The sequence below is a fragment of the Cupressus sempervirens genome, chromosome 5, assembly GCF_028749045.1.
Source record: "Cupressus sempervirens isolate cs-2001-9-10 chromosome 5, ASM2874904v1, whole genome shotgun sequence".
NCBI classification, from domain to species: Eukaryota; Viridiplantae; Streptophyta; class Pinopsida; order Cupressales; family Cupressaceae; genus Cupressus; species Cupressus sempervirens.
Genome location: NC_143122.1, coordinates 1,021,840,582 through 1,021,857,829, shown reverse-complemented (window position 1 = coordinate 1,021,857,829; position 17,248 = coordinate 1,021,840,582). Strand labels below are relative to the sequence as shown.

At 34.7% G+C, this 17,248-nt stretch overlaps 1 protein-coding gene across 1 annotated transcript; it reads left to right on the top strand.

Moving 5' to 3' along the window:
- Nucleotides 1-3,370: 3,370 nt before the first annotated feature.
- LOC149559415 (uncharacterized) lies at nt 3,371-4,066 on the top strand. Its single transcript, XM_089831430.1, has one exon. It carries the CDS (start codon nt 3,371-3,373, stop codon nt 4,064-4,066), a length of 696 nt encoding a protein of 231 aa, XP_089687556.1.
- Nucleotides 4,067-17,248: the final 13,182 nt, after the last annotated feature.

Sequence of the window (17,248 nt, the reverse complement as noted above, 5' to 3'; positions counted from 1 at the left end):
TCCTCATCCAGGCCTGAGGGAGATAAATATGATGATGTTGATGTTGTTGTTGTTGATGGTTGGGCTCCCCTTGAGCCAACCACTAACCCCAAGGACTTATGGGGTTTTGATGACAAAGACCCTCCTTCGACTAGCATTGCTCTTGCCACTTGAGGCTTTATGCTTTTCTTTAAACTTTAAAAAAATAAATTTATGAATGGTTGTTCATCTGGTTTAGTGTCATTTGAACTTGTGGGGTGATCTTGTATCCCTTGAGCCCTTTTTTTGTGAATATGTATCTTTAAATTATAAATTAATGGAAAAGGTCTTTTCATAAAAAAAAATATAAAATATTTTTTAAAGTTCATCTCAAGGGAGATTCATAAACCCATTCTACATATTTAAGTGTCATAAACCTAGGAGCTAACAAATGACCTAAATGATAGACCTTGTGTAAACATCTATGGGCCCATGGACAACCTAGTACAAGACCTTGTGTAATCTATAAAGTGGAATACTAATATTAGCATTGCATAGTCTCCAAAACTTAACATGCTCATATTTTGGATGAGCATGAGAACTATTATTCTACATGAAGATAAAGATATATATATGTGTGTGTGTGTGTGTGTATTCACATATATACATATACATATACATATACACACACACACACACACACACACACACACACACATATATATATATATACATACATACATACATACATGTGTGTGTGTGTGTGTGTGCATGGAGTGGGTGAGATAAATCTCCATTACTACATGACGTACTTCACATTATCATATAAACTAAGTTTTAAATTAAATCATAGCCTAGGAGATACTAGTGTAGTTATGAAAGAGAAAATTTCCTACATCATTGTTGTATCGAGTCTTTAAATGACCTAAATGTGAGAGAAGTTGCTAATTGAAATTATTTTAAAAGGCTATTATAATTTTACCCTACCTTAGATCACTGTGAACTATATTTAGCATTTAAATCAATGGTTTATTCTAGATAATAAAATTTGGAATGGGTATATTATTTTCAAACATTTTGGTATAGGCCCTAGATGTCTAACCTACATTATAAGAAAAAGTAAGTAAAATAGAATTAAACTTTTAGTTAATTGTTGTTATAATTTTTAAGAGTGCATATGAAGGTTTGGTATGAAACAATGGTGTCGGTGGGATGGTTCTGAATTGGTTGCACATGAGCTTGTTTTTTACCATCCACTTATTTATGGATGTAATTATTTGGCTTCATGGAAGAATAGTTGTTAATTATGTTTCTTTTATTTACTTTTGAATTGGATCATCCCCTCAACTGTATCCTTTTGGGATTTTGGTTCTGAGCATTTGTAGCTAGCACTTGTTATATTAACTTATACTTAGGCTATGAATTAGAGTTTTCTTTCTAATTCTTTCTCTGAAGAACTCCCTAAAGTAGTTATTTATTATAATAATATACAAGTGCTTTTTCTCATTTTGCGAAAAAGGGTGCATATATCTTACATTGCAAGGACAAATTGTATACTTAATTATCTTCACCTCTTGTTTTATTAGCATCTTCTTTTTTTATTACTCTATCACAGTATTATTAAATACCATTAAACCTTAGATATCATGAAAAACACCAAGAAGATAAAAATCAAATAAGATAATGTAGAAAAAATCATAGGACACATATAATGTACAAGTTTAAGGTAGTTAGCCCTATGGCTAGAAAAAAAACCATCCATATACTTCTACAGATGTTAAGAATATAGATTGTCTAAACATTCCAATTACAATGTATTTTATAGGATTATTGTTGAAATCAAATCCTTTCCAAGATGAAGCATTATAAAAAAAGGTGGGAACATTCTATTTTTTTTGCCCATATACAATCCAAAAAATTGTGCTTTAGATTATTAGCCTCATGGCAGAAAGGCCATTTAATCAGTTCAACCATTAAATATTTCATCCTATCACCAATGGGTAGTTTGAAATGTAAAATTTTCCAAGCTAGAATGTGGGCATTATCCTCAATTTGAGAATGCTAGGTCCTAGCACTCAATATTTTCCACATCCTTTATAAACTTTCTAATTCAATTTAATAATGGTCATTAGAAATCCTTTGTGACATCCAACGAGAAAATTAATAAACATGTGATGCCAAAAACAATGGTTCACCACTAGAAGCTTTCTAGCTAAAGCTAAGAATTTATCATCTAATGTGTTTGATTTTATTTTGATTATATTGAGAAACTATTCCACGTATCAGACAAAAAATACACAAACTAAATGGGATGTCCAAATAATGAGAAACGTGACCATTCTTGATCAACTTTCATTCATTAGGAGTCTATGGAGGGATATAATCTATCTATATTGATTTTGAGGAATTATGTTTGGTGATAACCAAGCTTGGACCAAAAGCTAGACAATAAAGATTGGGTGCATTTGTATTTACGACTTCCAAGGAAAAGCATACTATCATTAGCATAGTGAGAATTCAACACAGTCAAACTATAGGAGATAGTAATACCCTTGTTCTTATTTAGTTAATTGTATTTTTTTGCAACATATAACCAAGAGTAACACCTTCAAGCATGTAGAGAAAAGGATACAAGGGACATACTTGTTTGATAGAGCGTTGTAGAGGACAATGATTCAACAATTACTTATTTTTTATCAACATGTTTCACAGATTAGGACCAAACACCAACCATTACAACATTTTGAAGATATTCTCGAGTACATGCTATCATATGCTTTCCCAAAATCAAATTTCATGAAGAAAACAATTTGGCTTGATTGTTGAACTCATTTTTTAAGTTTCCAATGCAAGTATGATTGTAGAATTAGACTCCCTAATTGTACATCCATTTTTAACCAAAAAAACCAATAAGATATATATTTTAATCTAATAATTAAACTAAAATTAGAATATAAGTATCCTCTATAAATCCCACACATTCTCCCTCCCACAATTCTTAATACCTTAATAGGAAGATTCTTTTGTTAATAAATTTACACCTTTTCCCTCCCACAATTCCCTATTCCTTAATAGGAAGGTTCTTTTGTGAAGACAAGTAGAAGAATAATAGGAAGGTTCTTTCATTAGATAAGACAGGTGCAAGAATCCACAAGCTATTTGGACCAAGTCCAAGATTGCCACACTATACCTATTCAAACTTCCATTGGCTGCGCCGGACGTTGACCGTGTAAATTGAAGCTTTATATAATCTCTCCATCTCCTCCCTCATACCGTAACATTGGAATCTGTATAGCAAAGCTTCATCGATAGATAAACCAGCAGAATCGCGGTGCGTGATATATACATTGAGTATACGACAGAGGTGGAATATATACACAGAAGTATCTAGGGCACAGGAGGGTTTGTTATTATGATACGGTGTGGGAGATTAGCCGTGGAAGGAGAAGAAGAAGGAGAGGCCATTGCTGTTTCGCCGATCAGGATCTCCAAACCCCGGCAGAGGGTTGGGAAGGCGTCCAACAATCCATATTCATCCAGAGGCCTTGACGAATTCGCCAGGCTGACTGACGAGCTCTCTGCCAAACGAGAATCTTATGCGAGCAAGACTGGAATCCCTTTGGAATTTGTCAGATTTGTTCGTTCCAGCAGAGGATGGAAGCCCGTGGCATTCAAAAATGGCGGTAATGGGAGCCCTGACAGGGTTTTCATTCTGCCGCCAAATAGAAGTGATGGTAACAGGGGAGATGGGAATGATATTGGCAGGATTTTAATCCTGCCACCCAATACCCAACTGGACAATGACAAGACCTACAATGAGAAGAACAAGTTTGAAAATGAGGCAGATATTTTTCTGAGGAGGAGGAAGGCAAGCAGTGGTGACATTGATGCCACTGCTATTGCTTGTGCCATGATTGTTGTTCTCTTCTTTTTGGTTTTCTATGGCAAGCTCCCTGCAGTTTGCTTGACAACTGTTTGGTGGTATGTTCTGCCCATCTTCAGAACAAAAGTGGTTGCTAATACTCCTCATAATGGCAATACTCTTCATAATGGCAATGTGAACTTCGATCTTCAATCTAGAGACTACAAGAAGAAGATCCACCACTGAACCATTGCTTGACAAACAGAATGGCCGGGGGAATATGGGATGATAGGCAAGAAGATCATGATGCTCTACTTCTATTATTCTGATGATGGATCATAGAGTGTGATTCGAATTATCGATGCAAAATTTATCGCACAATCGAATCTAGAAGAAGTATAGAATTTGATAGTTTCATATGAAATCGAATCCAAAAGTATAAAATTTGATAGTTTCATATGAATTGCGGAAGTGGAAATCTTTTAGTTCTTGAAATAATATGGGGTTACAGCATAACAAGATAGCCCGCAACATGGTATTTGCTGCCCAAGTTGAGAAATACTCTTTTCAATGGAAGGGTGAAGATGGATCTTCAATCTAGAGAATAAAGGAAGAAGATCTACCACTGGCCCATTGCTTGACAGAAGTAATGGCAAGGTAATATGAAGTAAATTTGTCCGTATAAAATGTAATTGTGATATACATATTCTTTGGTTGTAACTTAACAACTTAACAAGATAGAAAGGAAATGAAGGTTTTCGAAAATTCTATCATGTCATTTGACTATTCTGAAATTCTCTTGGATTAGTTGTAGATTGGACGGCTTAAACATCACACTTGATTTCTATATTAAAAGTATAAATAGTTAAGTTCATTTATCTCTGTAAGCTTAGTTTTTTTCATTAGTGTGATCTCCACGTCAATTACAAATAATGAGTTTCATTCAATTAGCCGGTGAAGTGTACCTATAAGTTGCTGAATTCTGTTTTAGAACTACAATGTGTCATGGCTAATCTTTCCATATGCCATTGAGACATTTGGAAAAATCTTTCTGTACCTCTCTTCTCTCATAGTTTCAAGGGCTAAATAAAACAGTTTGAGCTCAATTGAGAATCCTCCTTTGTTCATCAATTAATGAATGGAAAACAGGATGTTTACAAACGACACATGTTTCCAAATGTCAAGTCACCGAGCTATGCATGATTCAGAAGCCTTAAATGGCATGTTGTGGCAATGACATCAACTCTCCTACATTGATGGAAGCCTCAACCTTGATCAAGTTTAGCAATGCAGTTTTTACAACTTATCTGGCAGGCAACAACCGTCAATCAAAACTCTTTATTCTTCAAGCAATTCCAAAAAATAGGAATTTTTGTATTTGATCTTTCCTTCAATTACCAGTTTAAGTGATGTGGGTGTAAAATCTGAATTCCTATTTCAAGGCATCAAACTCTTTGCTTGAATGAATGTTGCTCATACGCAAAGGGGAGCAAATGCATTGTGAGGAACAATTATCCCTTCCTACAAGGAAGAAAGGTCGGATTGAAGTTTTGCTATTTGGAAACCAGGAAACAGGGGTTTATGAGATTCTATCTTGGGATTGGATTGTTCTGAAATTCCATCCTGTGATTGTATGGATTAAATGCAGATATGTTTTGCATCAGGTAGAAAACATGTTATGTGTTGTGCATCAACGGTTTCATTGAATTAGCTGCTGCAGTGTACATAGGAAGCAGACAGGCATCCAGTTGCTGAGTTCTGTTTTAAGCTGCCAGTTTTCATGAATTTTGTTTTTCGATTCAATCCTTCTCTGTCATTAACATTTTTGGGCAAAGGAATTTTGCGCTCCTTTCCTCGGATGGTTTAAGGGCTAAATAAAACAATTTGAGTCCTATTGACATTCTTTCGTTCGTTGTTGATCAACAGTAAATGGGCAACAAAATGATTATTGATTACACATGTTTCCAAATGTCAAGTCATTGAGCTCTGTATGTTCACAAACTCTTATTAACTCTCCTACTTTGATGGCAGCGTCAACCTTCATATTATCAATCGGGTTGTGAGAGACACCTAACCTTCTCTGCAAGGAAATTTTGGGTTTGGGTGGTTATATGCAGAAAGTTCGTAAATTTGAAAAACTTGTTTAACAATTTTAAATTATTATAATTTTTAAATATAAATCTTTTGTATTTGTAAAATCTATAAATACACTAAAAGCTACCTTAAGAAAAATATTAAGTTGTCTATTTTGTTTTATTATTTTGGAAAAATACAATAAGATCGAAAATTATGTTATCAAAAAAACTTGAAATGACTAATTAATTAAATATTAACATAAAAATATTATTGTGATATTGCATCACCTAGATTCAATGAGTGCTAAGTGTTCCATTTATTCTCATGAGAGATGGATTCATGTTGAATCACTACTCATGAAACATGGGTCAATGAGTTTGACTCAAAATCACACGGTTAAATCCTGATAGCAATATCACAATTTGACTTGTTGTGGAAATTGTCTCCTACTTATCAATAAAAATATTATATTTAGTGATGAAACAAAATTTGGTGAATTGAGTTTTGAAATTATCATGCTCAATAATTACATTTAATATAGTATGTCATTTACAATATGATAATTAAAACATGTTTTTGACAGTATGATAATTAAAACATGTGTGAATAAAGTGCTAAGGAAAACATAAATAATGTTGACAATGTAACATGCATTTTCTTATCTCTTCCTCCATTTCATCCAAGGAAAATAGAAATAATGTTGATAATGTAACATGCATTTTCTTATCTCTTCCTCCATTTCATCTATCATGTTAAACTCCTTACATATTTTCTTAAGAAAAAAAAGACAAAACTCTGTAGAGAGGGAGGGAGGGAGGCAGGGAGGGAGCGAGTGTGTTTCAAGTGGGAAATTATTTGACAATATAACATAATTTGAATGCTCAAATGAATTACTTTGCAAAATTCTAAAAGTGTATTGAGTGACTGGAAAAATATCTAACCTAACACATTATCTAGATTTTAGATGTTGCCAATAGAATATCACTTCGTAAAGGATTAACCTTGAATCTTGAAATGTAAGGTTCTAATATGATTATTATATATATGCCCTTAAGCTAATTCTTAAGTTTATTTTCTCTCCATTATTTATAATGGATGGAAACATTCCATTTAACTCTGAAACACTTTCATTTCATAAAGATGTGTATTAATTTCTATACACATACCTAGTTTGAAAAATGTGACATAAATTTATCATTTCCTTGTGCTTGTAAGATGTTGATTATATAGAGGATTAGGTTGATGATACTTAGTTATGATGCATATTAGGCACAAATAAGGTTAGATAGATTGCAATGAAATAATTTCTATTTAATAAAAAAAATTATTAAAAAATATGATACAAGTAATTGATAGTTATTTAGACCACATGAAGATGGAAATGACCTAATCCACTATGAGGGTGATACCTCATATGGTCTTCGCTAAGAAATAATACAAAATATGATGATAATAGCTATATCATCCTAAAATGTAAGAACTTAATTTGTGTACATCCTTAGCTGACTTTTTTATGTTTATGATGGTATGACCTCATATTGTACTTTATTGCACATTCAATTTAAAATAAAGATTTTCATTCTCTTTCAATCTTGTTTAAACTTGAGGTTGACTCTATTTTAAAAGCATGATGTCTCATTTACACACATTTCTATATTTTAGGATTTGTCCTAATTTTGATTGGACTAAAGTTTCCAACCCCCCTTATTGGAACATAAAAATAGGCCCCAAAAAATATTTTCTTGGACAAGGAAAGCCCATCGCCACAAAGATTATGCCTTCTTTTCTATGTGCAGGAATAAGTGATTGAATTTCAAATTTTGACTTTTAGATTTTTAGAACTAGTGATTGATTTGTTATAGCTTTCATCACTATTGGAGCCTTCATGACAAGGTTAACTTTCTTGGTCAAGGAAGAATTGTGTTGACATTTTCCTAAGAATCTACAATTTTCACTGTTGGAGTTACTATGTGCCAAGATTCTAGATCCAAAACTATTTATGATTCTAAAAATTCTAATAGTGAAAACCAAATCTGAAGTTCATCCCTCCTTTCCGAACTTCAAGGTGAGTTTGTTCTTTCTATTTTCCTCTTATACTCACTTTCATAGATCAATTTTTTCTTTGTTTACATATCATTATCATTCTTAATATCATAAGGAAACAAACCCAACACCCTACATTGAGAGGATTGTGAATTGGCACCCTTTCTTTCTTGATAGCATTAATTAGATTTCTTTTGTTGGAGGTTCTTGGAAATTTTCAATGTATATGGGAAGTGAAATAAACATTAATCACGATTTCCCATATCAATTTTTTTTGAACCTAACATATTACATCCCTATTCTAATGTGACGTCTACATATCCTTGTTTGTATTCATAGCTTTAGTACATTGTAAGATATATTGTAACATTTTAATGAATTATAATTTATGATTTGATAGTTAGATCTTCTTTGAGTGATATGCATTGTTTTCTCCTCTCTTTCATATCATAGAAGATAACATTCTTATCACATTCCTATTTTGAGATCTAGTTATGTGTTTGTTAACATGGAACTTTATGTGAACTAGCACCCTTTCTTTCTTGGTTGCATTAATTAGATTACTTTTGTTGGAGGTTCTTGGGAATTTCCAATGTATATGGGAAGTGAAATATAAAATTGATTACCATTTCCCATATTAATGTTTTTTTGAACCTGAAATATTACATCTCTATTCTAATTTGATGCCTAGATCTCCTTGTTTGTATTCATAGCTTTAGTACATTGTATGCATCTAGATATATTCTAACATTTTAATGAATTATAATTTATGATTTGATAGTTAGATCTTTAAGTGGTATACATTATTTTCTCTTCTATTCCATATCATAGAAGATAACATTCTTACTGCATTCCTATTTTGAGATCTAGTTATGTGTTTGTTAACATGGAACTCTATGTGAATTGGCGCCCTTTCTTTATTGGTTGCATTAATAAGATTTCTTTTGTTGGAGGTTCTTGGGAATTTCCAATGTATATGGAAAGTGAAATATAACATTGATCACCATTTCCCATATCATTTTTTTTGAACCTGACATATTACATCCCTATTTTAATTTGATGTCTAGATCTCCTTGTTTGTATTCATAGCTTTAGTACATTGTATGCATCTAGATATATCATGATGTGAATTTACTTATGTCATTAAATTTCTTCTTACCTATCTTTATAAAATACATGGACTAAATAATAGATTCTTGCACCTCATTATGTTTGTATTCCTTCATGGTATTCTTGCATATGGCATGATGAGGGTAACTAATATTTCTCTTCCTTACAAGGTATATTTCAAAACCATTATCAATGTTTCATGTGTGCTTCTCCTTTAATTTTAACAAAATGCATGGAATATATAGATTGTATAAGGGTCATTATTAATGAGCCTAATGCTAATCCTCCTAATCCTATTTGTCTCACTCGAGATCAAGTTCCTAGTGATCCTATCATTGATAATTTCTTAAGGGCTAGTGATTCCAATAATTCCTATCAAAACATTACCCATGGTCCTAATGTTAAACAATTTTTGGATGATTTATCTTCAAGAACTTTCCATAATATTACTTCTCCCCAAACTAAAGTGGATGAAAATAACAATTTCCCTAAGAAAAATATTCCTTCCACTATTCCTCCTTATACCACACATACTTGTGAATGTCAACCCAAATCATCTTCTCAAGAGTATAAATATCAAGGAATTAGTGAACCAAGTTAAAATATCCTTTTGATCTTCCTAGAGAATTTCCTATAACTCAAGCTAACATTGTAGCTCCACCAAAATCTCAACCACAACCTCCACTTGACATTATTCTCCAAATTCCTCTAATACTATATCACCTTATGATGACTACATAGTCTCGGCCAAACACATATATTATAATAAATTATTTTCTGGATTTGATAGTGTCTGTTTTTTATCATCAACATTTCAGATCGCATTACGTGATCCATCATCAAGATGAGAAAGTGTAGGATAGTAAAGATATCCTTATGATCCATCATCAGGATGAGAAACTGCAGGATAGTAAAGATATCCTTATGATGATAAAAAAACGCTGTCTTTACTATCATGCACTTTATCATCCTGATGGATCAATCATGTAGTGTGATCCGAAACGTTGATGATAAAAAAACACACACAATCGAATCCAAAAAATAATTTATTTTAGAAATAGATTTTGGAAATATGATAATGTTAACATCTATTAGAGTATCAAGTATAAATCTAAGTTAAATTTCCTTACAAGTACTTTCCAAAAAATAGGAAACCTATCAATGGTAATTTTTTGTCTCTCTTTCATCACAACAAAAAATACTGTGGTTGCCTTGAGTTAAGGAAATTTGTTCAAGCTTATGTTGATATACATCTTCATCATTTCACGTCAAATATCATACATTTTCTTCACATCAAATTTATATGTTCACATTTATTTCCCTATTAGGTTTCTCTTTATTATTGAAAGCACCTTCTATAATTAGCTTGAGGGCATCATAATAAGAAATCTCATTTTGTCTATCAACTAGGGGGAAAGGACTCATCATCTCTTCCTTCATTCAAGGATCTATTTTCTTCCTTTGTTTTTGCTAAGATAAATAGGTTTTGAAGGGTGCTTGAAACCTTGTACAAGACTAAGGATTTTCAATGAGCACATAGACCAAAGATACAACAAACAAACTCAGAACTAGTCACCCCCCAAACTAAGGTAACCAAGGTGACAAAAAAGCCTATCAGCAGCCAAAAAAAAAAGATCCAGCAAAGAGGCAAGGCCAGATACATCATGTTTTTCCCTTTGAATTAGAGCCTCCCTTGCATGATTGAAGATTCATTTCTAAAGGAGGAGCAGATGGCCTAGATTTCTTTCTTGTTACCACAGTCCAACCATCCTCCACCTTGGCTGCCTCAACAGTCCAATCCTCGAAGAAGCAGAACACCCAAGGGAAACTAATAAAACAAAAAAATCCCTAGAAGAGCCTGAAGCTAGCAGGCCACCCACTGATCTAGGAGGAAAGTCCAGAACAGGGGCAAGGGCTAGAGCAAGAACAGTGTCCTAGCCCCCAACAGGACTAGGAGGAACATCCAGAACCAGGGCGAGAGAGGGAGTTGGAAGAACAAATTTTGCCTCCATCGAAGAAGCATCAACAGAGGAAGCATCTACAGAAAAGGGTGGAATAGAGGAGGGCACAAATGCCACAAGAGAGCCATCTGGGATAGTAGGTGTGGCAGCCACCTGAGAGACTAGAGACGAGTCACCATCCCCAATGAAAGGGTCTTTGCACACAGTGTAGTGATTATCCAAAGCATTCTTCCACCAAGAAGGAGACTTTTTAGGTCTAGATTTCTTAGAGGAGCAACGAGCAGCAAGGTGACCCATCATATGGCACTTCCTGCAACGGAAGGGGATTCCTTCATAATCAAGACTCTAGACCCAAGATCCAATCAAAGAAGCCAAACAAATCTTCACTGGGAGACACTTGGAGATGTCAACCTCAACTAGGATTCGAGCATAAGTGGTGTGATACACATTTGAAGAAGCAGTATCCACAAGCAAAAAGTCCCCAAGGGCCTCCCCCACATCCTCTAGCATAGAATCCACCCAAAGGTGAAGGGGAAGATTTGGCAATCTGACCCATAGAGGGACCTTATTAAAGGATTCTGTCGATGGGTCAAAGTCCTTGAACCAGGGTTTAGCCATCAAGGGAAATTTCTCACCCCAAGAGAAACCTCGATGAAGAATAGCATTTCTGTCATTAGTAGAATCAAACTTCACAATGAAAAAGCCCCTAACAATAGGGTAAATCTAAGTTGTGCCATAAATAAAGGGTTCCCATACACGACCAATCCAAGCATGCAAGACCAAAAGTGAGGGCCAAAAACCCTTGAAGCGGAATATAGTGGCTAAAGAGGAGAAATCATTCAACTGATCAAAAATATCCTCAACAATGGATGAATCTAACTTCAGAATCAACGATTTGCCAACTGCAACTGGCACAAAATCCCTAGACCCCAAATGTGCCTTCGGACCCCCAAAGCAACCAGAGAAATCTGACCTCACATTCTGACCACGTAAAGTTACCTCATAGGCAGCAACACCTGCATAGGATAAGGTAGAACCACGAGTCTCAGTTGTCGACCCAATAGGAACAGCCAAAGGACAACCACGCAACCCAGAAAACAATGTAGAGTCAACAGGGCTAGGGCTAGGGCCAAGCACAGGAAAAACTAGCCTGTCCTCATTTTGCGTAGGGAGCTTCAGTGACGACGTGAGCGAGAGCTTCTATGATGCAGGCGGGAGCATCATTTCAAATTTTAGGGATATTACTTTTGTGAATGTTTATTTTCTTCCTTTGTTAACATCTTTCCTTTATAAGGAATAATTTAGGGAACTTAATGTGTTTTCCTTTCTCTTTCTCTTCTCATTTAAATGCATCTAATATCCCTTGTGAATTAGCATCTTTCATATGTTTATGAATATGTTACATTTATCTATTACACAATTTGTAACCTTATGCTTTAAATTATTTATCTATTAAAAAATATCTATCACATAGGGTATATGTTGGGTTTTCTTTCTTTCTCTTTTCTTCAAGCATCCATTATCTCTTTATTGTTCATCACTTTTTTTCTATGATGTCCTCCCATATAGTCTCCTCAATACAATCTCTTCCTTACTAGGAAGTTTATATCATGCACAATTTTGTTGATCACTAAGATGATTTTTGTTACTACTACTAGTCTTCTTGATTGAATTTCCATGTGTGCATTCAAGTTCTCAATGCACTTCTTATCCACATTTGAAACAAGTACCTTTGAAAAAACTCATATCTTCATTTTTATAGCCATTACCTCTAGAGTAACCTCCTTCTCTTCCTTGGTATGAATTCTCTTCTTTCCATTTTGATTTACCTTATTTTGGATCTGAATAATAAATTCCTGCTTTGCTAAATGTCCCACATCTTTGAAACCCGCTATCTCTTCCTCTTTGTCTATGTCCCTATATTTTGTTCAATGTATCCTCATATTTTAGGGGAAAATGATAATCTTCCTCGATAATTTCCTTCTTAACTAAACTTATCTCATCTTGAAGAGATTTCCTTAAGATATTATGATACCTTGCAATTATTTAAACCTCATAAGATCCATATGTCTAGATTTGATATCAAACCAATAGAATTCATTGGTATACTCCTTCAAAAAAGACTCCTTGTTCTTTAATCTATACATTTTCATCAACAAACTAACTTGATAATCACCAAAAAAACTCTCCATTTAACTTATTCGCCATCTTATCTCAAGACTTAATCATTTCTTTTCTTCAACTTTGTCTATTAGTTTTTAAATGTTCCCACCATTGTGATGCATGTCCTTTTGACTTACAAATACATTTGTTTACCTTTTTTCTAAAAATCTCCATTTCTACTTTTATGTACTTGAAATTATTTTGGACCATCCCAATAATCCAATCAAGAAACTCATCCAAATCTAGTGCTTCATAATACTCTATAAATTGAAATATGGTCTTACATTAACTCTAGTTAGGGTCTTGGAAATATTTTATCATCTTGTACAAGTACAAGTTTATCATGTCCTAAAATAACTTTCTGAGTTTCCTCATCAATCACATCTTGAATAGGTCTTCTTCTTCATTGGGAAGTCTCTATTGCTTCAAGTCTAGCCAAATTTTCCATTAACATATCCATTATTGATCGATCCACATCACTCATACCTCAAACTATCCCCACAACCCTCTAAAATTGTAGGTCATATCTTAACTCTACCACCCTAACACTAAATTCAATTTTGGATTTGTAACTTCATATTTATAGCACAATCTCACAAGGAACAAAACCTATGTTCTACTATCACTTAATGCAATCCTTAGATGGAGATTCCTCAAGAAGATTATACCAATTATGCAACAAGAGTTAATGCAACCAAGAAAAAAATTATTTGGTAAGAAATAAGTAAGATCAAAATTTATGAAGATCACAAAAAATAGATGTAAAAAGGTTCAACAATTCTCCTTCTTACATGCTAGGCTCGTACATGTCTATTTTCTTACAATATTTCGTCAAAGACCTTAGATCCAAAATCATTGACTCAAACCTTGATTCTAAGAACCTATTGAGAAATCATTCCCTATAAGATATATTAAATTATAATATAAATGTATCATAACATGCGGGTAAACCTTAAGATCTAGATAATTCCCCAACAACATGAAATATATGACAACAAATAGGTTAAGTCCTAATTTATAAGAACCAAGTGATATAACACATTTCAAAGCTTGCAATTCCATATTATCCAATAACATAATTTAATGTGCTACCAAAGATCCATGACCATAGATTTCCATCCCAAGATCAAAATCCACCAATGATCATGAAAATTGGCATGAACATTCTACCTACTAGAGAATGAATCATAACTTGAGCAATAAAGAAACAAACAAGTTGCAAACCTACTAATAAGATCTAGACTAGATCTAGATCATACTTTGAACATCACAAGTGTTGAAATGAAAAAAAAAAGGACCACTAAAATTATCAACATATTAGAAAATTAGAAAACTTAAAAACAAAATATTTTTGGTTGATGAAAGATTAATTTGAACCCAAGGTACTCCTACATTGACAAACCAAGGATCACTAAAACGATAAATAGACTGAAATAAACTATCAAAATGAAAAAACTGGAAACAAAATATTTTTGGTTGATACAATATTTCTCTTAACCCAAGATTTTCTTGGGTCATTATGTTTCAATTTTTTGTTCATTTCATCTTTCTTTTTGATTAGATAAAAAAGTTTTGTAGGGATCCTAAAACCCAAGTTTGAAATAGAACAAAAGGTTGAAAATAAGCAGATAAAGCCCAGCCAAAGGACAGAGGCCAAACAAAAGGCCAATACAACAGATCACCAAAAAAAAAGGTGACCAAAGTGGTAGAACAACAACCACCAACATAGGTTTTGACTAGGCTCCTGAAACCAAAAGATAAGAGGGGAAGAAATCCCCAACCATTATGCACTACAAAGAACGACATTCCAAAATCTAGGGGGCAAAAAAAGAATAGTAGACCAAAATCATGCCTTGCCTTTAGATCCCTTCTTGTGAGAATGTAATGCCATGTCAAAAGAGGCTGTCGATGGATTGATCTTTTTACCTTTTACTACAGTCCATCCATCCTCCACCAAACCCACATTCTTCTGCCACCGAAAATCAGCAACATCAGAGCCACCAAAAATCCTTGAGACCAGGGAAGAGGCCGCAACAAGAAAGTTTGCATCTAGGGAAGAGGACACAAGAAGGGCTGATCAAGATGAAACAGAAATGGAGGGCACTTTAACTGAGGACCATCCAACCCCCAACAAATCAGTAGCCGAATGGCACTAAGAATCAGCTAAGCTACAACGAGACCCAGAAACCCCTGAAGCTAGGGGAAAAATAGTAGCAATGGAGTTTGCAGCAGGAATAAGAGAAGGAACAACAACCATAGATGGAGCAATAGAGATGGCTGCCCCCAAGACACCAGAAGATAGATCAGCTACATCCACAGAAGATGGGACAATAGGAACCAGAGGAGGAGCCGATGGAGGATCCTCCATTAAAGCACCAGAAGACGAGACAATAGAAATTGAGGACTGATTTGCTGCAACCAAAGGTGCCAAAGGATGATCCTTTGTTGAAGACCTTGGAATAGTAGAAGAGACCTCCACCACAATATCTTGAAGAGAGTCTTCATCCCCTAGAGAGAGGACCTTGTGGATCGTGTAATGATCTTCTGAGACCCCTTTCCACCAAGAAGGGGGTGACTTCGGTCTAGATTTTCCCAGGGAGAAACTAGAAGCCAAGTGACCAGTCTTGTGGCACTTCCTACAGTAGAAGGGGATGCCTTCATAGTCAAGAAGGATATTCCAAGATCCTAAAGAAGAAGCCACTGAAATCAATTCTGGGAGTCCCTTAGAAACATCAATTTCAACTAGTATGCGAGCATATGTAGTACAAAAAACATTGGAAGAATCTTTATCAATCAAGCAAAAAGAACCAAGGGAACTCCCCACCTCCTCCAAAATAGAATCTACCCAAAGGTGAAGAGGGAGATTCAACAACCTAACCCAAACAGGGAAAGTGTTAAAGGATTCTGTCAAAGGGTTGAAATCTTTATGCCAAGGTTTAGCCATCAGGGGATACTTCAAATCCCAATAGAAAACATGGTGAAGGATGGCAGCTCTATCAATACAGGATTCAAATTTGACAATGAATAGCCCCCTAGGCAAAGGGTAAATATGGGTTGTCTCTGAAATAGTGGGGTTCCAATGATGAGAAATCCAGGCATGCAAGTCTGATAAAGAAGGCCAAAAACCCTTAAAGTAAAAGATAGCAGTATTAGCTGAGAAGTCAGCCAAAGAACTAGAGATCTCATCAACAAAAAAGGGTTTTAAGTCTAACTTTAAAGGGTTACTAACCGCAATTGGCTTCCCCAAATGCACAATATCATGGAGCCCTAGCTTAGTAGCATGTCCACCAAGTCCAGCCTCAAAGGCAACCACATCAGCATAGGAAATGGCTAAACCACCTGCACCAGGTGAACAAAACCCAGAAGCCAAAGGGACCTCCATAACACCAAATACAGGAAGAAAACCTGAAATGAAACCAGTCACTGGAGAAAGAGCCGGACCCACGTTGGAGCTGAAGCTGAAATCATGAGCAGAAGCCGAGCCAAAGTCAGATCCAGGCACAAAGGCAGGATCGAAGCCAGGGGCCGAAATTGAAGCCGAAGCTAGGCGAGGGGACCAGGCAAGAAGTTAGAAAGATGAAGGGCCCAACAAAGATTCTAGAGCTAAGAGTCCATGCAGGACTAGACGTAGAGGCCAGGACGCCCAGGGTCGAAGCCGAAGCCATGCGCAGGGAGCCAGGTATCAAAAAATTCAAAAAGTTGCAGAGCGGGAGTTTTTTCTTTTTGAATAAGTTTTTTCATTTCATCTTTGTTGTGATTGTGTAATTAGTTTAATTTGGTTTAAAGTGTTAGAATAATGATTCGCCCTTCAATATTTCTCAATCCTAAAACTCAAAAAATGTAGAGTAATGAAAATAGTCATACTTATATCAGTAAGAATGATTCTATTTCTTGATGGACACAACCCTAGTTAGGGTTTATAGACTCAAACCAAAAATATCTTTAACAGAGATACAAATATGGATTAAACAAAATCCAAATCATAAATGTCTACTTAGATTAACAAAGACTTATATTCTCATAAAATCTTGGTACAATTAGTACTAGTGATTCCAAAATCCTTAATTGAACTTGT